The following is a 27,364-nucleotide window of genomic DNA, read 5'->3' as shown; positions in this document are numbered from 1 at the left end:
TAGTCTTTAGTGGCTCTTACTTTGTCATTTGTACAAGGTTTGTCCAGTTACCGTGGATCCTATCTTATCCTCATCTGCAATCCACTACAGTCAGCAAAATTCAGTAAGGGAAATGAACCCTAAACCTTATTTGTCTCTAGCATTATGGAGTGATCAACTGAAAGGGTGGCAGTTTGGTCAACAGCCACCCTACAGGAGAGAAAGGGGGCATCCTGTGCATCGGGACATGGAGTCTGACCAAAGAGCGCCACCGCAGCTCCTTGCCCTGCCCCACAGGATTGCTGCCAGGACCCTGCTGCCACAGCGGGCTACAAGTTGGACTACGAATGGGAAGGTCAACATTGTAAAGGATTTACGGCATCAGTTCTATGATCTCAGTCACCAAGAGTTGGACTGGCAACTCCATGGCAGCGAGTAGGTTTGGTTCATAGGGTTGCCAAGAGTTGGGTCTGCTCTATAGCAATGGGTTGGTGTATGGGGTTTGGTGTTTGGTGTTTGGTGTAGGTAATACGTCCAGTACAAACTTTATCTGAACAACCGAGTATTAAAGTGCAGAAAAATGCACTTTGGTGGAGTCCTGGAAAGCAGACAGACAACACTGGGCAGAACTGGAAACCATCCTGATCACTTTAACGCCATGGGGAGTGCCAAACAAGTGTTTTCCCAGAAAGTGTCAAAGTTCATGCATTGTAGAAATGGAGTTTCCATTTAAAAGTATCGTTTTATTGGGGGGCCCATAGAACTCATCACAATCCACACATGCATGCATTGTGTCAAGCACAGTATCATTCTCAAAACATTTTCTTTCTACCTGAGCCCTTGATATCAGCTCCTCACGTTCCCCTCCCTTTCTGCCCTCCCTCTCTCCCGGTCCCTGCATAATTTATAAATTATTTTGGAGATTTTCCATTTATTTTCAGTGTTTACTTACTTGGTGAATGACTCCAATCTTTTCATTTGCCCCCTAATAAAAAAAAAATTTTTTTTAGGGCTCTGGTCCAGCGGCGACACGGCCTGTCCACCAGAGAGCGGCTCTGGCTGAGGGTGGAGGACCCGGGGAAGTTGTTGAGGAGCCGAGGCAGGGACCCCTGTCCCCAGAGGACCCTGAGACGGTGGCGGAGAACCTAGTGGAAGAGTTTGAACTGCCAGAGGAGGAACAGTGGTACCACCACCGGGAATTCCAGCAAGATCTCCAACTGCCGTGATGATGATGTTCCTGAGTAGAGCAGCCAGTCCACAGAGAGAACAACATGGCTGGCCCTACTATGAGACATGATGCCCCTCAGTGACTAAGGGTGATACAGGGGACAGCACCGGAGACACAGTGTGGGAATTGCACCTGACCTGATCCCACCACACCGAGGCAAAGCACTGGGGGAGTGTAGCGGAACAGCAATGGAATGGAGTGGCAAGGTCCCCAGGGAATGCTGAAAGTGGACTTTGGGGCCAGGGCGTGGTGCCCCAACAGACTGGACTGGAAAACACTCCTAAGGGCCAGCAAACGATCCCTGAACTAACTACAAGCTTTTCTCTTGTGGAAAAAACAAAAAGATCTCCAACTGGCTGCTCAGCTTGGGAAGATCCTGCTGGACCGCAACACAAAATTGGAAGATTCTCTTCCACAGATGTATACACCCAATCAGGTGCAGTTACAAGAAATTGAGCATCTGGCCTGGCAGGTAGAACTTCTGCGGCAAATGAACAAACAACTGCAAAATTTTATGAGCAACTAGATGTCACAACAAGAGAGCTGGAAGAACCCAATCAAAACCGAGTGGCTGACAGTAAGCCTTACACAAAAAGATGCTGAGTTCGACGGAAACAATTTTATGTCTTCAAACCCACATAGGTCATCTTCAGAGCCAAGTGGGAGAGTTGAAGTCGTCTGGCCAAGGGAGAAGGAACCAGGGAGGATGTGTTCTGCAGAAACCAGCCCCCAGGTTCCCGGACCTGATAGGGCTGTAGACCTCCGCCGACACTTCATGCATGATTGTAGGGAGCTGCGTGTCTCCCCACCCTGGATTTTAGCCCTTGAATCTACTCTCGCCATACAAACTGCCCAGATGTTTTTCTGCCCTTTGTTCCTTTCCCGCCAGAAGGTGGCTGCCCTGACCCTTGATAGGATTAGTGATCTTTCACTAGCAGCTGCTATGCTCATTGGTCAAATACATGACTGAGGGCATCCCCCCCAGGCTCACCAGGAATGCTTCGTTAGCATACGTACCTGTTTGATCAGTTGCCCGCCATTCCTTCCTTGTTTGAAGATGCACGACTATTGGCTACCTCAGCTGTACCTTATTTTACATGTGACGTAATGGTGCCAGCCCCTCGCTGGCTATTTAAACCTCTGCCCTCAACTCAATAAAACGAGGCTTGATCAGATTCCTGTCTTTCCTCCATTTCTCATGCCCTTGCCCATCTTCATTCCCAGTCCCTCTTTCAGGTCCACGTTGATGATGTCCTGTGGGCCAGGACACGTGATCACGTGTTTGTGAAGAAGAGAACCTCCTGCAGTCAGCAGAGGCCTGACCAAGAAGGAAACGGACACTTGACAAAAACATGACAGTGCTGGAGGCCCGGCTGAGCGTGGAGCGGCAGAAGCCGGTGGCCCTGGACGAGGAATACGGGCTGGTGCTGAAAGAGAACAAACGCTGAGCAGAACTGCAGCTGGGGGCATGGATGGCAGCGGATGCCTGGCACTAGAGCATGAGGCCGAGGTGAGGGAGATGTGACAGATGCTGCAGGCGGGGCATCCTTTTGTGCATGGAGTTGAGAAGCTGGTGCCAGACTCTGTTTACTCCATTCAAAGAGCCCAGTCAGAGCTGTGGAGGAGATGCTCCTGGCTGTGCCAGAGCCCCTAGAAAGCCGCTCAAGGGCAGCAGGGAGACCGTGCTAAGCAGCCTGGCTGGGGGTGACACCGTGAAGGGCCACGAGGCGACCTGCATCAGGGGGCCAAGGCCGAGAAGCAGCGGGCATCTATCTCCCTGCGGCATGAAGTGGACACTCCGCACAGTGCCCTAAGAGTGAAGCGGGAACAGCTGCCGAAGAAAGGCCAGCGGGAACAGGATTCCCTGCCACACAAGGCTGTGCACGCCTCCAGGGCCCAGCCTAGGACCTGACCGGAGTGCAGGCCAAGCCTGAGCCTGCGCCTGGGAAGCGGGAGACAACCTGTGGGACCCCAGAGGCCCCCGGTTCCCCCACTGCTGCATCGCCGCCAGAATGCCAGTGCTTTTTAAGGGGATCTTCAGTTGCATCCAAAGACCAGTCTGTCTCCTCTCATCCTGAAGTGAACCAACTGCTCTCCTTATTAATTTGACTATTTCCTTTCACCCCCTCTCCCAAAGCACCTCCCAAAGAGGCCCAGCCAGAGGCTCATGTCGCCTCCTGGCTGTGCTGATTTAGCAGACGGATCGAGCGAGGGAAGCTGGTGGTGAGTGGTGCCGGCTGTTGTGCAGTTTCGTCCCCTGTGAGCTCTCCAGGAAATCCCATGACAAACTTGCCTCTGGCTGGTGCACCAGTGAGGCTTCAGCTCTTGTAAGATCCCCCAAATACAGGAGACAAGACCGCAGAGAAGTGGAGATCTGTAGGAACTATTCTGCTGTTTCCGTAGACAGTCCAAGTGATTCCAACTCAGTGACCCTGGAGGACAGAGCAGAACTCCCGCACAGGCTTTCCAAGGCTGAGTTTTCTATGGCACAAGGAGCACTAGGCTCTCTCTTCCTTACAGCCACGGGGGTGGGCGTGATTCCAACTGCTGACCTTTTGGTTAGCAGTGTACCCCGTAGCCACTGCACCACCAGCACCCTGATAGCAACTGCTGAATGGTGGAAAGAGTAAACTCGAAGCCAAGATGAGGCAACTCCTACTGCCGCTTGGCTTAACTTCTCACAATTACATAGACGCCCAGGAGGGGCCTGTCAAACTGAAAGACCACGCCAACACTGCTGGACCTTGTGGATTCACTAGGGACAATGTTCAGGAGGCAGCAGGGTTCCGTCCAGCTAAGTGGCATTAATGCCCCCAAGCCTTTGGGTTTTGTTTCCTGACTACCAGTTGACCCGTGCCCGATGGCAATCTGTAATACATCTAAAATGAGCGGAATGCCAAACTCAAACCCCTGAGGGACAGATTCAGACACTTTCACACACAGCATTTTCTCAATATCTATCTGACACGTAGGAGAGGTGACTATGTAGATCATTCATTCCCTTTTCAGATGCAAACTGAAGAAGGCAGATCAAATGAATAGCTCCAAGACAGTGTCCCGAGCTGGCTAAGCTGCCAGCCACAAGCTGCTCCTGCTCACTTCCTTTCAGACCTGCAAATATGTTTAACATGCTGCAGAAATTCCGATCTGCTACTTTCTTGAACAGTATTGTATGTTCTGACTGTAGAAACATATTCATCCTCTTTCATACTTTTAATTTAAAACTATTTCAGAGAACGAAGGGTCAGATTACTGTGTATATTTTTCTAATACCCACATAAAGCTATGTATGAAAATGAAAAATTTTTAAACTATTTATTGGCACCAAGTTTGCAAAGAACAGATGGAATTCAAACCTGTTGGCTAACAATGTACATGATACAAATGGAAAAAAGTTGGAATGACTGGATAAAAGAGGAGGGTCTTGCTGGATGTAACTTGTAACAGCTCCTTGTTTTTTTTGTTTTAAAGGAATGTTCAAAGCTTTTTTGTTTTTTAATTCGTTGGGATACAATAGAATATAGCTCTAGAGAACAAAGCTGAACACCTTCCAGGATGACCTTAAAGTTGAACTTCAAACAGGCTTTCCTTCTCCCAGTGAGTACATTAATTATAAATCCAGAGCTTATCATTCCTTGAGACACTGGACCTTGGCTCCAACTATTTCAATGCATGCCCGATGATGTGGGGGCGTACCAGCCACACAAGCTGTGGGGCCTGCACATGCTGCAGCTGCAGCTGAGAAAAGCCGGCCTGCTCCAGGGACTTCCAGCTCTCCCGGGTCAGGTTGCACCCATCGAACATAAGGAACCAGAGAGGATCCAGGACCCGCTGCCAGAAGTAGGTCCAGGTGGAAGGCTTAGCAGCGACATGCTCCAAGAAATAAAACGCTCCTCCCTGAGAAAGACAAACAAGTGAAGACTTTTAGTTTGGGGGAAACGGGGTGATAAAATGGTCGATCAGATGATTCCAGGATCAGTGTTTCTCCAGGTCACCTTCACAAGCAGTCAGTCAGGGGGATAGATTCAGATTGACAAGACAGACAAGAACAAGGTCAGTAAGCTTTGTTCCCCATCAGATTTTATCGAGAGAGCGACCGACAATGTCTGCCCAATTTAAAGCCATTAAAATATGTGTGTGACCATTAAAGTAGTGTACAATTATAGTTGAAATTTCAGTATTTACTGCATGCTGGGTGTGTCCTGAAATACAGATCATGGAGTCAGTTAATCCTCGCAACAAACTTAATAGCTAAATATTAGCGTTGTCCTCACTGAGCTTACCCTTGAAGAAACCGAGAGACTAATTCCATTAGAGAACGAGTTGACTTGCCCAGAGTCACACAGCTTATAAGGGTCAAAACTTTATACTGCTGAGAATGAGCATCGGCTGTCTCACTCCTGGCTGGCAATGCTCTCTCATCCGAATGCTTATTTTAGAAAGTTTGGAAAATACGTGCATTTTAAAAAGCAAAACCACCAACATTCACCACCACCACCACCCCCAATCTCTGAGGCATAATCACTTTTAACATCTTGCTGTGTAAAATTTTAGATGGATAGGCATGTTTTCCCAATAACTGGAATGGTCATGTACATGTTATTTGTAGCTGGCTGTCTTTTAGCTACGTATTTTAATATTGTTCTGAAATACCATTAAAATATTTTATACAACATGTACAACTACTGAACATACCTTTGCTGCTTTACCCATCCCATTTGTGGTTATTTATCATTCTGTATCTTTAATAATGTGATTCTGACATCTATCTTTAATAATGTGGTGCTTACCCAGAAGTCTTGCTTACCAGTGCTAGTTATTTCCAAAGAAATGACCTGTTAAAATGTGGAATTGTGCGCTAAGGGCCTGTGCCTTTTTTGAGCGTTTGGTACAAGTTGTCGAACGGCTCGTCAGAAACATTTATTCTCATATACCACTGCGGAATTGACGTCCCTGTCCCAATACCTTACCACACCCCTCCCCCCTCCCCTTTCAGTCAATTTGTCTCTTTATAAAATGCTTTTCATTGCTTAAAATGTGCATACATGTAATAAATATCACTCATTTTACAAAAGCTTATCAGCTATTTGTATCTCCACTGATTTGTCTGTTTCTATATGTAATTTTTCTGATAGGGGTGTAAAATTTTCCTGTACTGATTAATAAAAACCTTTTATTATGTAATCAGACTATGTATACTACAATATTTTTCCCTGCTTGCTTTTTACTTTTTGACTCAATATGTATTTGTTTTGACTAATTTTATCTTATTTTAAACCTTTTAATTCATCTGCGAGTCGGTCTCCGGCTATCTTGAAATGAATAGGAGAACCATAGCGTTCTCCCTCAGGAGGAGACTGAAACCGCTCCCCCCCCCCAAAGCACTGCCTTGTGAATGGAAGGACCACCCCCAAGCTCTTGTCCTGTTCATCTCAAGAGTGTAAGTGGATCGTCAATGAAAGTACGAATCTCCCCGAAGAATTGCTGAATTTTGGGGAACATTTTTAAAAACTCATTTTATTGGGTGCTAATACAACTCATCACAGTAGTCCATACATACATCCATTGTGTCAAGCACATTTGTGTATTTGTTGCCATCATCATTTCCAAGACATTTGCTTTCCACTTGAGCCCTTGGCATCGGCTCCTCATTTTTTCGCCTCCCTCCCCACTTCCCTCCCTCATGAACCCTTGGTAATTTATAAATTATTATTATTGTGTCATATCTTTACACTGTCCATCATCTCCCTTCACCCACTTTACTGTTGTCCATCCCCCAGGGAGGAGGTTATATGTAGATCCTTGTAATTGGTTCTCCCTTTTACCCCACTCTCGCTCCACCCTCCTCGTATCACCACTCTCACCACTGGCCTTGAGAGGTTCTTCTGTCCTGGATTCCTTGTGTTTTCCAGTTCCTATCAGTACCAGTCTACAACCTCTTGTCTAGCCAGATTTGTAAGGTTGAATTGGAATCATGACAGTTGGTGGGAGGAAGCATTCGAGAACTTGAGGAAAGTTGTGTACTTCATCATTGCTACACTGCACCCTGATGGGCTCGTCTCCTCCCATGACCCTTCTGAAAGGGGATGGCCAGTTGCCTACAGATGTGCTTAGGCTCTCCACTCCGCACTCCCCCTCATTCACAATGATATGATTTTTTGTTATTTGATGCCTGCTACCTGATCCCTTGGACACCTCATGAACACACAGGCTGCTATGCTTGTTACATGTGGGCTTTGTTGCTTCTCAGCTAGATGCTTGTTTACCTTCAAGTCTTTAAAACCCCAGATGCTATATCTTTTGATAGCTGGACACTATCAGCTTTCTTCACCACATTTGCTTATGTACCCATTTGCCTTCAGCAATTGTGTCAGGAAGCAGAGCATCATGGAATGCCAGTTTAATAGAACCAACTGTTCTTGCATTGAGGGATTACTTGAGTGGAGGCCCAATGTCCATCTGCTTCCTTAATACTAAACCTATAAATATATGTACAAAAGTCTATTTCCCCGTCACCATATAAAAATATGTTTACATATGCACCTCCCTATATTTAGACCTCTATAAATGGCCTTTGCCTCATAGTTCTTTCCTATATTTCCTTTTCCTTCCCTCTCGTCTCACTATCCTGCTCAGCCTTCATTCAGGTTTCAGTAATTCCTCTAGGTTACATTGTCCTGGATCAAGTCCTGCCAAGTCTGCTACACCCTCCTCACCACCGAGTTTGGATCACTTGTTGTTATCTTGTCTCTGGGTTTCTTAATACCACTTCCTTGCCCCCACCTCACCCTCTCCCATGTCCACCCAGAACTGTCAGTTATCTTGTCTCTAGGTTTCTTAATACCACTTCCTTGCCCCCACCTTACCCTCTCCCATGTCCACCCAGAACTGTCAGTTATCTTGTTTTCTCCTCCAGATTGTTTATCCAGCCTATCTTATCTAGAAAGACCTGCAGAGATAATAATATGCACAAAAACAAGGCAGAGCAAAGCAAAGAAACAAAAGAAAACAACAATAAAAATAACTAAACCAATGATGAAAAAGAAAAGAAAAGCCTGTAAATAGTTCAAGGACTCCTTATTGACCTTTAGGAGTGTTTTCCACTTGAGTTGGTTGGGGTGCCATGTCCAGGCCCCAAAGTCTATTTTTGGTACTTCCTCTGGACTTCCTTGCTCTGTGACCCTTGCTGTTCTGTTGCACGCCCATCAGTGTTCAGCATCAGTGTGGTCAGATCAGGCGCAATTCTCAGTGTCTCCAGTGTTGTGTCCTGTAGGGCTGTGGTTCACTGAGGGACATTGTATCTCGTGGGGCCAGCCCTATGGTCCTCTCTGTGCATTGGCTGCTCTGAGGTCTTGGTGGGCCAAGATGGGCTCCACTCTCTCTTCTTCCACCTATGTTTGCTCCCTTGCGCTCTTATCAGACATGTCCCTCTCCCTGAGATGTAGCTTCAGTGCTGTCCCACAAGTAAATTCTTCTGGGGGATGAGCGGGGGATGCTGACCATGCAGTTGGGATTGGGGCCGGCCCCTACAACTTCTTAACTGGTTCTCTGCTTCCTGCTGGTATGTTGCATTCACATCTTGGAGAACTGGGTTGAAGTCTGATCCGTCTTTTCCTATGGAGATATAAACAATACCCTCCCCTTGGGTGGGTGAGTGCCCTGTTCCCCTGCTACTCATTTCTTCTGTTTTTTTTGCTCCCCCCCCCCTTTGTAGCTCGCTACCATATGCATCTCTGGATTTGGTTTGGCCCCTGCCATACTACCCAAGGAATGTTTGTATACAGTGGCTTTTTTCCTATGCCCATTTTGCATTTTGTTAACTTTACCTCAGTGGACTCATGTTGTACTTGTCCTTTTGTGCTTGGCTTACTTCGCTTAACATAATTTCCTCTAGTTTATCCCATGCAGTTATGTGCTTCCTGCATTCATCACTGCTTTTTAGCAATGCATGGTACTCCATTGTATGTATGTACCACAGTTTTTTAATCCATTCGTCTGTTGATGGAAATTAAGGTTGTTTCCAACTCCTTGCAATTGTGAACTCTGCTGCAATGAATATTGGAGCACAGAAGTCTGGCCATGGTTTGTTTCTTGCCTCTGCTGTGTCTATGCCCAGTAGGGGGATTGCTAGGTTGTATGATAGCTTAACTTCCATCTATTTAGATATCGCCAGATAAATTTCCATAGTGGTCGTACATAACTACAGGTCCATCAGAAATGGACGAGAGTTCATATCTCACCATAGCATCTCCAACACTTGTTGTTGTTTAATTCTTTGAATTGAACTATCTTTAAGGGTGTTATCTCATTGTTCTTTGAATTTACTTTTGTCTTATGTTTAATGATCGGGAATATTTTCTCATGCGTTTATTGGCCATTCAGATTTCTGCACTTCTGAAACTTCTTTTCAGGTCCTCTGCCCATCTCCTCAGTGGGCAATTAGGTTTTTTTTTGGAAGCTAGCAGAGTATTATAGATTTTAGTAATGAGGCCTTTGTCTGATGTGTCATTGCTAAAGAGGTTTTCACAGTCGTGGACTCTCTTATTACTCTCTTGGTGAATTATTTGATGTACACGGGTGTTTTATCTTCAGTATATCCCACTTGTCAATTTGTGACTCTTCTGTGTTTGTGCCCTTTCCCGAATCCTGATAGCCTATGAATTCCCTGTGCCAAAGTTCTCTGGTTGGTCCCAATTTCTTCACTGATGGCCCTAATAGGTTTGGGGTTTTACCTGGACGTCTGTGATTCACCTTGCGTTTATTCTTGTGCTTGGAGTGAGGCAAGGGTCTCGCTTCATTTTTCTGCAGGTAGATATCTATTTTTTTCCCCAGCACCTCTTGTTGAAGAGGGCATATGCTTCCCATTGGATATTTTTTTGCGCCCTAATCAAAGATCAATTGTCTGTATGTTGATGGCTTTATTTCTGGTTTTTCAGTTCTTTTCCATTGTTCTGAGTATCTGTCATTATACAAATAACAGGTGGTTTAGACCACTGTGGCTGTATAGAATGTGCTAAAGTCAATTCAAGTAAGCCGTCCTACTGTCACCTTCTTCTTGAGGAGTTGTCTGCTAATTCTGGCTTCTTCCCTCTCCATATGAAATTGGTAATCAGTTTATCCATTTCTTTGTAGATAGATGAGGGTAATTATATCGGGATTGCCTTAAACTTACAAAGTGCCTTGGGCAGAACTGACATCTTTACTGTGTTGAGTCTTCCAATCCACGAGCATGGGACATTCTTCCATTTGTTGAGGTCACTCTTGGTTTTAGTAATAGTGTTCTGTAGTTCTCCTCATATAAATCTTTTGTTATTTTAGTCAGGTATACCCCTAGATATTTCAATTTGTGCTTGGCTATTGTGAAGTTACCACCATTTTGATCTCCTCCTTTGTGGCCTTATCTGATGTTTATAGCAGTCCAATAGACTTCTGTTTGTTGATCGTGGATTCTTCCACTCTGCCATACTCATCTATTTCTTCCAGGACTCCCCTTGAGGAGCTTTTGGGATTTTCCATTTATAAAATCATATCATCTGCAAATAATGATAGTCTCCCCCTTCTTCCACAGTGCAATACTTTTGTAGTCTTTTCTTTGCCTTATTCTCTTAGCTAAAACCTCCAATATGATGTTAAATAGGACGGGGACAAGGGACATCTTTGTCTTGTACCCCTTTTCAGTGGAATTGTGTTTATCTTTTCTCCATTGACTACCATGTTGGGTGTTGGTTTTTCATATCTAGCTTGTTTTACCTTGAGGAATTATCCTTCCATTCCTATCTTCTTGACGTCTTAAACAGGAATTGGTGTTGGATATTGTCGAATGTTTTTTCCGCATCTATCAATAGTATCATGTGGTTCTTATAGTTTTTCATGTTAATGTGGTGAATGATACCAATGGTCTTTCGTATGTTGAACCATCCCTGCATCCCTGGTATGAATCCTACGTGGTCATGGCGAATGATTTGTTTTATATACTTTTGTATTCTATTGGGCAGTATTTTGTTAAGGAATTTGCATCGATGCTCATTAAGGATATTGGTCTGTAGTTCTTGATTCTTTTGGGTCCCTGTCCAGTTTTCGTATCGGAGTTATACTAGCACCATAGAAGGAGTTCGGGACTTTCTCATCTTTTTCTATGTTTCAGGAGAGTTTGTGTAGAAATGGATCAGTTCTTCCCTGAATGCTTGGTAGAATTCTACTAGGAAGCGATCTGGTCAAGGGGATTTTTTTTCTTGGTAATCCTTTGATAACCTTGTCTATTTCTTCTATTGCTATTGGTCTGTTGAGATTCTTGATGTCCCTTGGGGATAGTCTAGGGGTGGATTGTTTTTCCAAGAATTTGTCCATGTCTTCCAAGTTGTTGAATTTATTGGAGTACAGTCCTTTGTAGTACTGTGTAATTATCCTTTTTCTTTCATGAGAGTCTGTTGTAATGTGCCCTCTTTCATCCCTCATCCTTGCCATGTAAATTTGTTCCCTCTTTTATTTGGGTAGGTTTGCCAGTGACCTATTGATTCCGTTTATCCTTTCAAAGAACCAACTTTTAGCAGCATTTCCTCATAGTTTTCTTATTTTCCCTCTCCTGAATCTGAGCCCTAATTTAATTATTTATTTTCTTTTGCTTTTAGCAGCATTGTCCCGTTGACTTTGCTCTAGTTGCTGAAAATTATGTGCCTGCGTAGCAATCATAAATCTTTCTTACATTTTCATGTGTGCATGTATTGCTATGAAATGTCCTCGGATAACTGCCTCTGCTGTTTCCCATACGTTTTGGTGTGCTGTTTTCTCATTCTTGTTGGTTTCAAGAAATTTCCTAATTTCCTCTCTGATATGTGACAGTACACACTCCTTTTGCAATAGAGAGTTATTCGTCCTCGAATTGTTTGCTCTTGTTTTCTTCATGTTCCTTTTGTTGATTTCCTGCCTTAGGGCACAGAGGATAGAGAGGTATATATGATATCAATGTGCTTAAATTTATGTAGATTCACCTTATACTCCAGCATGTGGCCGATCTTTGAATATGTGCCATGCGGACTTGAAGTGACACATTTTGCATTTGGATGAAAAGCTGTGTAAATCTCTATCATGTAAAGTAGTCTATTTTTAGTGTTTAGATCTCTAGCTTCTTTATTGAGTTTCTGCCGCTGTGATCTATCTTTTTCAGAGAGAAGTGTATTGAAGTCACGTACTGTCAGGGGAAGCCAGCCCCTAACACATCATTACGGGTCCGGTAGGTGCAATTGTACAGCGATAATAAATAAAAATCATAGTAAAGTTATAGAGAGCATGAGAGATACAAGAGAAGTATTGAAATAAATGGAGTCATACACAATTCATGGTAGCATGCTAACCTCAGCCCCACTCGATGGTCCATGTGGAGGGAGAGAGTGACCTCTTTAATGCTAGCCCAGGCTTTTTATATTCTCCAGGGACGTGCAAGCCCCCTAATTACAGGTGAGTACCTACACAAAAGGGAAGGGTTGTGCCCTAGGTAATACAGTAATGAGAAAGGATGGTCTAGGGACATACATGCAATACATGTCACAGAGTCAGTTTGGCCTGTTCCCTGACTCAACTGACAGAGATCATTATAGGTAGGGTGAGAATGCTTGGTTGCAGGCCTCAAGGAGAAATAGTTTATTGTCCCCAGTAGCAAGGAGTGAGGTCTGCCATATAGTCTAGTGACTAACTGCCCTAGAGGCCTACCTTGTAGTCTGGTGACTAACTGCCCTTGGGGAGGATGTCTGTAAGCGTCGGACCTCTCTCCACAACCTACTATAATTGTTGAGACTATGACTTCTTTTTTAATCTTTTGGAGCGTTTGGTTGACTTATTCAGCAGGTCTTTCGTTCAGGGAATATATGTTTAAAATGCTTAGTGGTTATTTGTCTACTTTTCCTTTGAGCATTATATAGATTCCCACTTTATCTCTTTTTAGGGTGTGCACTTTGAGGTCAATTTTATCTGTGATTAGGATTACAACCCCTGCTTCTTTTGAATGCTGTTTGCTTGGTATGCCTTTCTCCATCTTTGATTCTCAGCCTATTTTGGTCTGTAGTCTTGAGATTTGTGTACTGTCCGCTGCAGATTGATGGGTGGTTATATTTTCTAAACCAGTCTGCTAGCCTCAATCTTTTAATGACTCTGTTCAGTCCATTGATATTCAGTGTTATTATTTCCATCTATGGACTCTGTGATGTTATCTTATGTCTTTTGTGTTGGGTTTTTTCTTACCTCCTTTCCTTATCAGTGTGTTGTGCATGTGTGATTCATTTTGTACTTCTTTCCACCCTTAAGCCAATGCTATCCTGGGGGCTGTTTTCTCTTTTTTGCCCTCGGAGTGGTGTGGTTCTATGTGGCAGTATCTTATCCATGCTTGATGAGTGCTGTTCTTCTGCCCATACAGGATCGGTAAAGATCTTTTGTTGGCCTGGGTTTCTTTCCACGTATTCTTTGAATTTTTCCTTGTCTGGGAAGACTCTTATTACTCCATCTATCTTGATAGACTATTTGGCTGGGTAGCATATTCTTGAGTTTGCATTACTTTCCTTTAATTTTTGGAATATGTTACTCCACTCTGTCCTTGTATTCATAATGTCCTCTGACAGGTCTGAGCATATTCTTATTTGGAAACCTTTATATGTGATTGCTTGTTTTTCCATAGCTGTTTTCATGATTTTCTCCTTTTCTTCAAGTTGGATAGTTTTTAACTATTATATGTCTTGGTGACTTCTTCTTTGGATCAAGTCTAACTGGTGTTCCTTCAGCCTCCTGAATGGTTTTCTGGTTTTCATTCATTAAGCTGGGGAAGTTTTCCTTCAAGGATTTTCTCACTATTGTTGCAGATTATTTCTTTGTTGTGACTTACTTCGGTAATCTGATATTCTGATGTTCCATTTTATAGCATCAGACATAGCCCTTAGGCTTTCTTCAGCTTCTCTGATGACCTAATTTGATTTTGTTTCACATTTGTTAAAGTCTGCTTGGCTGTCCTCTAGGTCACTGGTGCGGTTCCCTGCCTCCTCCAGTAGATTAGCGAAGTGTGTGAGTCTGTTTCTGGTTTTTGTTATCTTGTCCCTAAGCTCTTATATTTCCCTTTGGAGTATGGAATTTATCTCCTCTATAATTTCATCCTTTTTCTGTATTGTTTCCCTCATATCCTGTATAATTCCAAGCAGCATTCTAAAGATTTCTTTCCGTGGAAGATCAATGTCTGCTCTTCTATGCATCTCATTAGGTTCAGGACATCTTCTGCCATTGCCTTTTGTTTCTCCTGGTTATTACTTTGGGGGGGGGGGGGCTGAATGCTGTTTGTGTTGTATTGTTTTAGAGGAGCCAGCTGCCATTTTCCAGGGCGTTAAAGAGCACCGACTCTCTCTGGGAGACGCCTAGGGATGCTTCTTCAAACTGCCTGCAGCTAATTTCACTATGGAATTGGCATACTTCTTTATCTTCCTGTGGCCTCACTCTTTACCTAGTCAACCAGTATTCTGTTATTTGGAAGGCAAGTTAGATGGTCCTCTTAAGGGATGCTGCTTGGGTTGTTGTGGACCCACAAGGATGGTGCTGTACTGGATGATCTCACAAGAAGCCATGATGGTGTGGCCCACAGCAGCTTAGGGTGCTGCAGAGGGCATGTGAGGGTGCTCATTGCAACTGTAGTGCCACAACAGACTGCTGCGTTTCCTGCTTTGGTGGGGCAATGATGGGCAGAATTTATGTGGTCAATTAAATCGCTGCTGAGTTTGGCCAATGTCCCTGCAGCTGCGTGGAATGTTTTCAAGTGTTGGTCCAGATGCTGTAGGCTGTGTGAGTCAGCAAGGCAGGCAGGATGAAGTTCCCTCAGTCACAGAGGGTGGATAGGAGCTTCCAAGCATGACTTCCCGCAAAGCCTTAAGCACTGAAGAGGGTGGGAGGTCACAAATTCCCATGGAAGGAGTTCAGTGGGATAGCCACTGGTGGAGGTGGGCAGGCATTCCCAAGCCTCGGGTTACCTTCAGAGGGTGAAGGCGTAGCTCCCTAGGCTGAGGCGAGGTCCGCAGTGCCATATGAGAGAACAGGGGAGAGAAAAAGGGAAGGAAAAACATCTAAGCCCACTGAGACTTTGGGGGACAGAAAGAAGAGATGGAACCAAAATAACAATGTAGCTGAGCCCTGAGCCCTGCCGTGCGGCTGTAAGGATTCAGTCCCTGCACCGAGCCAGGCGGTGGCAAGCTGTGGCTGTATTGAGTAAAAGTCCCTGTGCCGCTTCCAAATGGTCCTGGCTCTAGCCGAGACAGTGATGGGACTCAGGTAAAGCCCTAGCCGGACTCCTCTGTGGTAAGCCCAAATGGCCTTGGGGCCCCCAAAACCTATGGCTCTGTGCCAATTTATCTTTATGATGCTCCTCCTGAGATCCAGCAAGGTTGAATTACCCTCTTAGTAACTCCTGGGCTGATTTCTGTGGAATTCCTCTGGTATGCGTTACTCAGTCACCATCTTCCCAGAAGTCCCGTGGGTCACATTTGGTCATTAAATATTGCATTAAATCAGTGAATACTAAGTGGAAATTACTACCATGCAGTTATGAGTAATTTTCCTATTGTCAACATATTCATGCTATGAACATTGCACTGAAGACCTCCGCTTCTTGCTGCTGTTGTTCATCTTATCATCATGTAGTGGTTCCTCGTTGAGCTGCTAATCACAAAGTCAGCAGCGGAAAACCACCATCTGCTCTGTAGGAGGAAGGTGAGACTTACGGCCTCCATTGTTGCTCAGAGGAAAGGTGAGACTTTCTACTTCAGTTATGAGTCAGAGTCTCAGAAACCCAGGGTCACTGTAGGTGAGAATTGGCTTGATGGCACTGAGTATGTTTTGATTTGGAGATCATTAGTAATATGTACTGCATACAGTGTTCCAACGTGGGAGCATGCTGGTGTTATCATTCTCAGATGTCCACTCACACACCCTCACACTCTCAGACACTCAATTTGATGATTTCCTGTTCACAACCCTGAGGCCTAACAGGCTGGAACATGGCATCTTCCTTGCAGAAAGTTACTGGGAAGGACTGTGAGGGCAGAGCAGAGTCCCAAAGGCCATCTGTAGACAGTTGGATATCTCCTTCAGAAGGGTCAAAAGGAAGAGACAAGCCAGTCAAGGTGCAGTATAGCACCAATGAACCACACAGTAAAGCACCAATGAAGCTCTAGTTCTTTAATGCTCCCCACCCCCCACTATTATGATCCCAATTCTATCTACAAATCTGCCTACACCAGAGGATGTACACTGGTACAGATCAGAGCTCAAAACACAGTGAACCAAGGACAGATAAATCCCTCAGGACCACATTTAGAGTATTGATCTGTGGAGAGTAAGGGTAATGTGGTGGTGGTGGGGGGGACGGGACGGGGGCAAGCGGGAAGTAATCACAATGATCTACATATAACCCCCTCCCAGGGCAATGGACAACAGAAAAGTGGGTAAAAGAAACAGCAGTTTGTGTAAGGCATGGAAAAATAATAATTTGTAATTTATCAAGGTTTCATGATGGACGGAGAGTGGGGGCAGGGGGAAATAAGGTAATACCAAGGACTCAAGTAGTAGGAAATGTTTAGAAAATTATAATGACAACATATGTACAAATGTGCTTGACACATGCATGTATGTATGGATTGTGATAAGAACTGTAAGACCCCCCCCAATACATTGACTAATAAAAGGAACTTGAAAACCTCCATTCATAAGAATATTGGTCTGCAGACCGTTTAAAATATGAGCATAGAGAATTTGTCTTCACACACACGCTTCCGGGTTCTTAGTTTCCCACAGTAGTAAGAACATTTGCATAAAAGAGTGTTAGACCTACTAGCTGTTCCACTTTGGGTCAGGTTCTTAAAGTCTTTGAGTCTGTTTCCTTACATAAAGATAATACAGATATGGCATCTGGGGTCTTAAAGGCTTGAAGGTAAACAAGGGGCTCTCTAGCTCAGAAGCAACAAAGGCCCACATGGAAGAAGCACACCAGTCTGTGTGATCATTACGTGTCAATGGGATCAGGTATTAGGTGTCAAAGAACAAAAAAGTATATCATTGTAAATGATGGGGAATACAGTTTGGGGACCCAAATCCCATCTGTAGGTAACTGGACAAACCCTTACATAAGTGTTGCAGGGAGCAGACGAGCCAGTCAGAGGGCAATCCAGCAACGATGAAACGTACAACTTTCCTCTAATTCTTAAATGCTTTCTCTGCCCAGACTATTAGGATCCCAATTCTACCTTACAAATCCGGCTAGACCAAAGGATGTACACTGGTACAGATCGGAATGGAAACACAAAGAATCCAGGACATATGATCCGTTCAGGACCAGCGGTGAGAGTGGCGATACTGGAGGGTGGAAAGAAGGTGAGTTATAAAAGGAGAACCGATTACAAGGATCTACATATAACCTCCTCCCTGGGTGACATACAACAGAAAAGTGGGTGAAGGGAGTCATTGGACGGTGTAAGATATGACAAAATAATAATTTATAAAGCATCAAGGGTTCATGAGGTAAAGGGGAGCAGGGAGGGAGGAGGGAAATGAGGAGCTGATACCAAGGACTTAAGTAGAAAGCAAATGTTTTGAGAATGATGAGGGCAACAAATGAACTAATGCTCGACATACAATGGATATACGTATGGATTGTGATAAGAGATATATAAGCCCGTAATAAAATTATGTTTTTAAGATAATACACCAAAATCTGTGAAAACCTGTTGAAGATGCACAAGTGAGAATATTTTCATTCTTTTTTTTACTTTTTATTGTGAATAGGGTGAAAGTTTACAGAGCACTCATCAGTTTTGTACTGAAAAAATTCATATAAATTTTGCTTCAACTCATTCATTGAAATCTCCTCAGTGCAACAAGTCTTCCCATTCTCCTCCTTTGTTTCTGGGCTATGTTCTTTCTTATTTTTAATATAAATCGTTTTATTGGGGGCTCATACAACTCTTATCACAATACATAGATACATCCATGCATCAAGCATGTCTGGCAGAACTGATTTCAAGGGCCCAAGTAGAAAGCAAATGGTTTGAGAATGATCAGGCAAACAAATTTACAAATGTGCTCCATGCAAAATGGTTTCTGCTACGGTATATTCTCAAGTATAATCCGCCCTGAAGTTTTCAAAATAAATTTTTCAAAATTGAGCAATAGCTAAGTAATAAAACTACACTCTGCTTAAGGCAGAATGTTTGCAAGATGTACCAGTCAATTTCTGGCTCTCACAAGCTTCAAAAGATTGTTGCAAGGGCGAAAGGAAAATGTAATAAGTTCCCTGAAGTCTGTGACATAGAACACAGACACTCTAGGACAAAGGCGGGGTGAGATTAACTGCTGCTAAACCCAATCTCCAAATTCCTTTCTTCTTCCAGAGGCACCTTGACTGTTTTATTTGGCTTTGCCTGGTTTTTTCACTTATTAATGTATCTGCATGGATATCTACATGATTTGGAGATGAAAAGAATGGGCCAATGGTTCAAGGGGGACACGGAGGAAGGGAGGTGGGAGAAAGGAAGGTGAGGGGTGGGGACCAATCCAGGGACAAGGGAGCAACAAGTGAACTAAAACAGATGGAAAGAAGGGCATAAGATGTCTAGTGGGGCTTAATCAAGGGTGATGTAGCAGCGAGAAATTACTAAACCCAAATGAAGGCCGAACATGGTGGTGGGACAAGAGGAAAGTAAAAAGAAATAGCGGAAAGAGCCAGGGGGCAAAGGACATTTATAGACACCCAAATACAGGCAGGTACATATGCAAATATATATATAACAAGAGGGAAATAGAATTATATACTCATAGCTATATGTTAAGAATTAAGATTGCAGATGGACATTGGGCCTCCACTCAAGTACTCCCTTAGCACAACAACACTTTGTTCTAACAAGCGGCATTCTGTGACGCTGATCTTTCCCAACATGATCCCTGAAAACAAAATGAGTGCATAAGCAATTGTGGTGAATAAAGCTGATGGTGTCCAGCTATCAAAAGACATAGCGTCTGGGGTCTTAAAGGCTTGAAGGTAAACAAGCGGCCGGCCATCTAGCTCAGAAGCAACAAAGCCCACATGGAAGAAGCACACCAGCCTGTGTGATCATTAGGTATCGATGGAGTCAGGTATCAGGCATCTAAGACCCAGATCAAAACCATACCCATGGTGAATTCAGGGCGCTGTATACCACTGATGAAACACACAAATTTCCTCTAGTTCTTTGGTGCTTCCTTCACCCACTATCATGTCCTGAATTCTACTTGACAAATCATATTAGACCAAAGCACACACACTGCTACAAATAAGAGCCTGCAACACAGGGCATCCAGGGTAGATTAAAAACCTCAAGACCAACAAGGAGAGTAGAGCTACCAGGAGGATTAGGGCAAAGTTGGGGGCAAAAGGGGGAATTGATCACAGGATCAACCTATACCCCTCTCCCAGGGGAACGAAAACAGACAAGTAATGAGGGGTGACAGAGGACGATGTAAAATATGAAAATAATAATCTATAACTTATCAGGGGTTCATGAGGGAGGGTAGGTGGGGGAGCAAGGAAGAAGAGAGGGAGAGCTGATATCAGGGGCTCAAGTGGGAAGAGAATGTTTTGAAAATGATGATGGCAACATATGTGCAAATGTGCTTGACACGCTGGATGAATGCATGGTTTGTGAAAAGAGATGTAAGAGCCCCAAATAAAAGTAGTTTATAACAAAAAAAAGAAAGAAAATAAGACTGCCCAAGAACAGGATCTCTCTAAGAGTTCCATGTGTTATCAGTACTAAAATACAAGGATAATGACGTACCTTGCAGGAGTGCTGTGAAATTATTAACCCTGTAAGCAGACCGTCTAGCTGTGTCCAGTTTGTGCTCAGTCTTGGGCCACAGGACACAAGAATGCAGCATCTGCTTATAAGAATCAGCTCTCTTTCCTTTACAATGCTGATGTTTTCCTATCTGTGAGTCAAAGCCCAGAAAGTCAGTTGCCAATGACATCTTGTTCTCGGCTCCAGGTGATTTTATGTGGGTCAGAATAGGATTATGCTCCCAACGTTTTCAATAGTTGACCTTATTGAAGATAATCTGTAGAATTTTTTACCTCAGATGAACGCAGACTTCCAAACTTTCTGTCAGAAGAAACTAGATTTATCATTGGCAGTACCGAGGGACTTCAGGTCAAAGACAGGATTAGATCATTGTTGCTAAACTCTGTCTCCAAGTGCCTTTCTTCCAGAGGGACATCCTCTGTTAGAAAATAAAACTGGGGCTTAAAGATTCTGGGGCTTTCCCACAGAATCGTCTGGTTCTCTGGTAAACTAATCACACTTCTGGTATGTTCAACTACGTTGTCAATGAAATGAAATATTCCCTTTCACTTGCACAATGTACACTGTGGTAGGGAATGCGCACGGCAAAGCACAGACTGCGTTCACGGTGTCGACAACTCGGTGACCTGGGTGCCATTCATGGAGGGGGCAGCAGTCTGTCCTCCTTTCAGAGTGGTTCCTCCTCATCATCAAAGACTCACTGCCCCTGCAGATTCCTTCTAGTCTTTCAAGTTGCTGCTGCCAATGTGATCCTGTGTAGCTGGATCCTGAGAGACCTCATTCCTCAGGGGGGAAATGAAAATACAGAACAAATCTCAAACTCATGTCCATGAGTCAACTGGCTTATGGTGGCCCTATAGAGGAGGTTTAAGAGCCCCTGTGAGTTTGGGAGATTGTAATTGTGTGCAGCAGTAGAAAGCCCTGCTTTTTCCTCCCAAAGGAGCAGGCTGGTTTTGAACTACCAACCTAGGGGATCTCCATCCAACAGTTAATCACCATGCCACCAGGACTCCCTTAATGGGTCAGCTAAATTATTTGGGGTGATCCTCCTGCACTTTATGTCATTGTATGTGTTGCATGAGACTGAAGAGGAATTTATAGATTGCTATTGGATATATGGGCTAATATCAGGTGTATGGACTTGGGCAAGGCAGTGGTGTTTTCTCAGTATTCAACGGCTCTTGCATGAAAAGCTCTTTCTCACACACAGATGAGTGTGTCTTCGAATTTGTGTCTCTAGTCAACCGGACTAGAGAATCCTGACAGTCCTTGGTGCCAGAAAGTCTATGATTTTCAGATTTTGAAAATTTGCTCCCAATTGCCTTCTTTTGATCAGGATTCTTCTACAGAACTTTTAATAACAATGTCCAGTATAGGTAGCCAGGCACCATCACCCAGTTATTCTGGTCTTAGGGCAAAGGAAGCACTTGTTATTATGAGAGGCAACACATTATGTCATTATCCACACACACACAAAACCCCCCAAAATCACTGCTATGGAGTTGATGAAGACTCATACTCACCCTATGGGGTTGGGATGCCCTTCAGGGAAGGGGTAGAACTGCCCCATGTGAATTTCCAAGACTGTAACTTTTTTTTCTTCAAATATGTCTGTAACTCTTTAATGGAATAGAATGCCCCATCTTTCTCCCTCAGAGAAGCTAGTGGTTTAGAACTACTGACTTTGTGGTTAGCTGCCTAATGCATCACCAGCACGCTACTGGGGCTTCCTCCTCACATTAGCTCAAAAATCCAAATGTCTGGCCATCATGTCGGTTCTGACTCACAGCAGTCCTTCAAGACAGAGAGGAACTGCCTCTGCAGGTTCCCAGACTGAAAATGTTCCTTAGAGGAGACCACGTCATCTTCCTTGGAGCTGCGGGTGGTTTTGAACTGCTGGCCTTGCAGTTAGCAGCCCAAAGTGTAACCCACTATGCCACAAGGGGCCCATGGCCTCCTCCTTCTCCGGACTCTCCTTCTCTTTCTGATGCTCCAGCAATAAAGAAAGTAATTGTGAAGCACTTAACATGAGACAGAAGAAAACTATTTAAAGCAAGGTTTTAAAAGTATATGTAATAAAAGAGTATGTGAAAATTACAGAAATTCAAACTGTACAACAGGCAGGTATAAAATTCGTTTATTTGTAGACATTCAGTGCCAGTCCCCAGGGGACACCAGGTTAATAGTGTGTCTATCATGCTCACATTAAAAAAAACTGTATTTTCTATCTAAATGCTACAATTAATGAAGACGCAAATGCATCTGAGAGCATCATTGAATGCTTGGCAACATTTGGGCATTAGGTGCTTTATTCTGTTAGTGCGTGTAGGAATCAGTAATTAGCATCTACGCAGGGAGATTCTTCTCTTCCCGCACACACAGGAGTACACTCTCCTGCCCTTTGCATGACTCTTCTCCTTTAACCTTCTCTCCTGGGTGTTTTTCTTTGCTTCTTTTTTAATCAAATTTAAAAATGATCATACATTCAACCTGTAAACCCAAACCCAACTGCGATCCTGTAAGTAACAGCGATCCTGAAAGATAGAATTGCTAAGGTTGTAGACCATGAACAGAGGAGATAGCCAGTCTTTCTCCAGAGAAGCGACTGGCGCGCTTCAAACTTCTGCCCTTGTGGGGAGCAGCCCACCTTGTGTCCCTCTATGCCACCAGGGCTCCTAACTGGTAAACAGGAACCCTAAGCATTTCACAGGTGAACACACACATGAAACCCATGAAATGAAGAGCATTGGGACCATCCTCGCCGCTCATTTCCTTATTCTAACCTGCATTGAAGGATCAGTGACAGTCAACCCCTGAATTAATTAATGAAATTAAATCAGCTAGATGAGCCACTGATCCTGAAATTAAACTCCCGTGAGCTGCTGTTATTCTGCCTTTTACTCACTGTAACTGTTCTACTCACTTTCTGTTATGCAGGGGCGTGAGTGCGGGGGGAGCTTATGACATAGCCTCGTGTGTGTCCTTTACTCTAAAAATAGCTTTATTCGCGTAGAATTTACACATTATATACGTCATTCGCTCAGTCATATTCAGCAGAGTGGTATAATTGTCATAAAAATCAGTTCTAGAACAATTCCTTCCTTCTTGTATCCTTGTTATTTCTTCCACATTTCCCTCCAACCTCCCCTCCCCTCCCCTCCCCTCAATAAACCATTAATCCAGTTCCTGTTTCTACAGATTTACCAATCCTGGACTTCATATATAGGAGAACGTACCAAAACATCAGCAACAACAAAATCCTAGCAAAATATTTTTTAAAAATGAACCAGAGAAAAACCTCAATAGAAAAGAAAGCAGGAAATATTTAAAACTAGGAAAAAGTTCAAAATGGGTCAAAAGGGAGATCAAGTGATGAGGTATTACGTTTTCATCCAACGACATCTGCCATAATTGAGTTCACAATGCCCTCTGTCTGATGGCAAGGCTGTCCACAGGCCTCGGCTACGGTCAGAGGGGAGTCACGGGATGGTTAATCCAAGTAAACTCAAAACCAAACTCACTGCTATTGCGTCAAAGCCAATTCATAGGGAACCTATAGGACAGGGGAGAACTGCCCCTGTGAGTTTCCGGGACTGTTTATGGAAATAGAAAGCCCCGTCTTTCCCCGAGGACAGGCTGGTGGTCTTGAAGCAATCTCCTGTACGCAGCCCAAATTGTAGCCACCGTGTCACCAGGGCTCCTTCAATCCACGTGGGGACCCTGCAAATGGGTTTGGGCTTCTACCCAATGTCATCCACGGCCTTCTGAAAAACTGAGTGTTCACAATTTAAGCCCTGATACCACTCCCTCCCTTGGAATTGGAACTCAATGTATTCGTTTTAAAGACCAAGAGTCTTTTCTTTTCATGTTGAAATAGAATCCATTTGCATAATATTTTATTCAAGTAATTAATTATAATAAAGTACAACTGGTATGAACATCATTTGGAAATAGAGTCCCAGATTTTATTATTACTTTTTTTAATTTAAAAATTGGAACTTAATTTTTTTACACTTCTGCTGGTGGAATTCCAAATGTATTTGACTCCTTAGCATATGGGCTTTTTCAAGTCCCTCTGTTGGGACATCATGTATTTCCCAAATTCAAGATAACATTATTTTATCCCAAGAATCTCTCAGTTGTTTCTTCTTGCCTGACTGGCATTAAGAAAGCCAGCTCATGTCAACATTTGGCCGAGGAGCAGTACATTCAACCATCGTTGTTTCTCATCCACGACACAACATCAAGTCATCGCTGACTCTCTGAAATAACTGAACAGGGGGCTAACAGCGCCCCTCTCACTCATACCTCCCCCATGTCTACCAGCTTGACACTGTATGTTTGCTTGACACTGACTGTATGTTCATTGCTGTTCAAAGCCCTCACAGGCTGTTCTTTTAAGGTTCCATACCTATGAGAGGTGTTGAAAAACTGTCCTCTTGTATAACAAAGTTTCAGGAAGGACAGTAAAATCAACCCTCAAAAAATACAGATCATTTTGAAAAGTTCCTTTTAGGGTACACTCTCACACATATTTCCCTTCTTATTAGCATATAGGAGTGTAACTCTTCCTCCATCTTTCAATCTCAGCATTCCTTAACAGCACAATATGAGGTGACAATGTGCTCCCATTGGTCGACACAATGTACAGTTCCAGTTTGTGGAATGATCAAATACTGCTATAACGAATATCTCCCATAAGGATGAATTTTTGCACCTTAATAGGATTAGTGCTAGAAGGAGAATTACTATAATTTTGATATCAGATTGCTCTCCAGAGGAGCAGCACACATTTTTCACCTTTATACCTTCTTCTATGTGAATTGTGGCATCTACTCCCCCAATTCTGCCCCAACCATATTGTAGGATTCTAAGGAGACTTTTCCCCAGCTTTCCCCCCCCCCCCCAAAAAAAGACATGCCAAACATTAGAGGTAATTTGCCAGAACATGGTGGGAGGTCATGTGCTTACAGACATCCTCCCTGAAGGCAGTCAGTTGCCAGACACCACAAATGGGGCCTGCTGCCTACTGTTAAGGACAATGGGTTACTTCTCCCTAAAGGCTTGAGGCCATCAGTCTAGTCCCTGTAAATAAGGTTTATAGCCTACTGATAATGGTTTCTGTACTGAGCCAGAGAACAGGTCAAACCTGCTCAGTGACATCCAAAGTTAGGCTGCCATCCTGAACCTAGGATCCGCCCTTATTGTCACATGTGTACCCCAATCCCTCCTCTTCCTATTGTGTGTATGTCCCCAGATTGTCCCCCTCTCATTGCTGTATTACCAATAGTGCAACTCCTTCCTGTCATGTGTGTCTGTACCTGTAATTAGGGGGCTTGCACACCCCCCAAAAATACATACCTTGGTTAGCAATAAAGATTCCCCTTGGTCTCTGGTTGCCTCCCCCTTCCTCTCCCTGACCTTGCTCCCCTGTTCCCTTTCCCCTTGTCCTCCTTCCCCTCCCCCTCTCTCCTGCCCTCTGGTCTCTCTCTCCACATGGACCACCAAGTGAGGCTGAGGTGAGCATGCTACCATGAAATGTGTCTGACTCCATTATTTCGATCTCTCTTTTATCTCCCATGCTCTCTATGACTTTATCTTAATCTTTATAGATATTTTTAACCATACAATTACACCTATTGAACCCGCAGTTACTTGGGGGACTGGCCTTTTCCCTCACCCCATATTGGCCCTAAAATGCTCTGACAATGATACAGGTAAATGACATCTCGCTTTAATTTGTTCTTTGCGCACGAGGTTGAACGTTGTGATCATATAACTAGCTCTCTTTCATTTAGATTCCTGCTCTTTCTTTTTGCCAAGTTTCTCTGATGCTTATCATCATACCAATCCCACCGAGTTTCAATTTCTCTGAAAAGGAAGGAAATTTTGGGGCATCATTCCAGGGAAATATTTCTTCAAAGTTTGTTTATGAACTGTGCTTTTAAGTTTTTCTATTGTAGGTGTTTAAAATGTTTAGGAATTGAAGTTTATCAGCCTTCCCCTTTATAACTTCTTTTCTACTCTACTCTACTCTTTCAGTTTCTAGTCTTAAGCCTCTTTTAACCCAACAGTTTCTCCTCTAGTTTTTTTTCTTTTTTTCCCTCCTGCTTCTTTGTAAATTCGGTGAAAATATGAGCAACAGAGCATTGTCTTCATTTACATTCCAGTGACATCAATATCATGATCAATATCTGTTTCCAAAGCATTTCCCCTCTGTTAGCGAGCACTCAGAATGCTTGCTGCCTCTGAAATGGACAATGGACACTGGAGCTAGTGGCCACCCCTAACATGCGCCCCGCCCGCCGCCACTTACCGGCCTCAGCACCCTGCGCACCTCTTTGATGACCTGCTCCTGGTCCTTGACGGAGCACAGCACCGTGGTGGTGACGACCACATCCACAGAGCCATCTGCCACCTGGTGCATGTCCTCCCCAGGAGCCACCACGAAGCGCTCGAACTGCAGGTGACGGCTCTCAGCGACGCTTTTGATCAAGAACTTCTCAAAGTTGGGATTGGGGTCCACACAGGTCACCCTGCATCCGGGTGGGTAGAACTTGAAGTTGGCCCCCGTGCCACAGCCCAGTTCCAGCAGGGAGAGCTTCCCAGAGGGGCCGGCAAACTCCTGCAGGTTGCTGAAAAGCTCCCGCTTCTTGCTCTCCATATACAAGTTGTATAACACAGAGAACCTCACCATTAAGCGGGGGAATAATTTTTTGCAGATATTGCTCCAGAAGCCCAGGAAGTGCAGCAGGTACACGGGGAATGCCAGGATGCCCACAAGCAGCCTGAGAAGGAAGACGGCAAGCTCCATCGCGCCTGCAGAGGAAAAACAACAGCGACTCGACTCCTTTGGACTCCTTTCCATAGCAGGGAGCAGCGTTCAGGCCACACTGGGCAGCCAATCAGCGGCAGGGGTGCAGCTCTGCCTAGCAGGGCAATGGCCCTCCCCTTCCCCCATGTAATAGATGCTTGTGTGGAAGTTGGCACAGAGCTTACTTCTGTGCAGCGAAACGACAAGCTGTGCACCTTTTTCTTAGAGGGAATGTTGATTACACCCCCTTTAGCCCCAACTGTATTCCCGCTTCGCCTATTCTGGGCTTGGGATGATTTCTGTTTTCCTGCTGCCCTGTCTACTCGCCCAGTGCACTTAGACCCCGCCCTGCCCGCCCTGAGACCTCGGAACAGAAAACAGAATCTGCCAATTGTCTTCCATGTCAATCCCTAAAGGAACCCCGATTCTTCCCCTATCACCTGTCAAACAACAACTGTTTTCCTGTATGCCTGCCCTCAATTTGGCATGTTCCTG

At 44.2% G+C, this 27,364-nt stretch overlaps 1 protein-coding gene and 1 pseudogene across 1 annotated transcript; one reads left to right on the top strand and one right to left on the bottom strand.

Moving 5' to 3' along the window:
- Window positions 1-226: 226 nt before the first annotated feature.
- On the top strand, window positions 227-3,285 carry LOC142451504 (cerebellar degeneration-related protein 2-like; annotated as a pseudogene).
- A 1,582-nt stretch (window positions 3,286-4,867) lies between these two features.
- LOC142451034 (thiol S-methyltransferase TMT1A-like) lies at window positions 4,868-26,869 on the bottom strand. The gene is made up of 2 exons (XM_075552971.1): window positions 26,372-26,869; window positions 4,868-5,104 (listed from the first exon to the last, which is right to left on the bottom strand). The coding sequence occupies exons 1-2, from the start codon at window positions 26,867-26,869 to the stop codon at window positions 4,868-4,870; spliced, it is 735 nt and encodes a 244-aa protein (XP_075409086.1).
- Window positions 26,870-27,364: the final 495 nt, after the last annotated feature.

This window comes from Tenrec ecaudatus, chromosome 6, assembly GCF_050624435.1.
Source record: "Tenrec ecaudatus isolate mTenEca1 chromosome 6, mTenEca1.hap1, whole genome shotgun sequence".
NCBI classification, from domain to species: domain Eukaryota; kingdom Metazoa; phylum Chordata; class Mammalia; order Afrosoricida; family Tenrecidae; genus Tenrec; species Tenrec ecaudatus.
The sequence above is the reverse complement of the archived record's forward strand: the minus strand, read 5'-3'. Positions and strand labels throughout refer to the sequence as shown.

Coding starts and splice junctions, on each gene's coding strand:
- LOC142451034 (XM_075552971.1), bottom strand. CDS start 26,869: ATGGAGCTTGCCGTCTTCCTTCTCAGGCTGCTTGTGGGCATCCTGGCA. Junction 5,105..26,371: donor TGCGCAGGGTGCTGAGGCCG/GTAAGTGGCGGC, acceptor TGTCTTTCTCAG/GGAGGAGCGTTTTATTTCTT.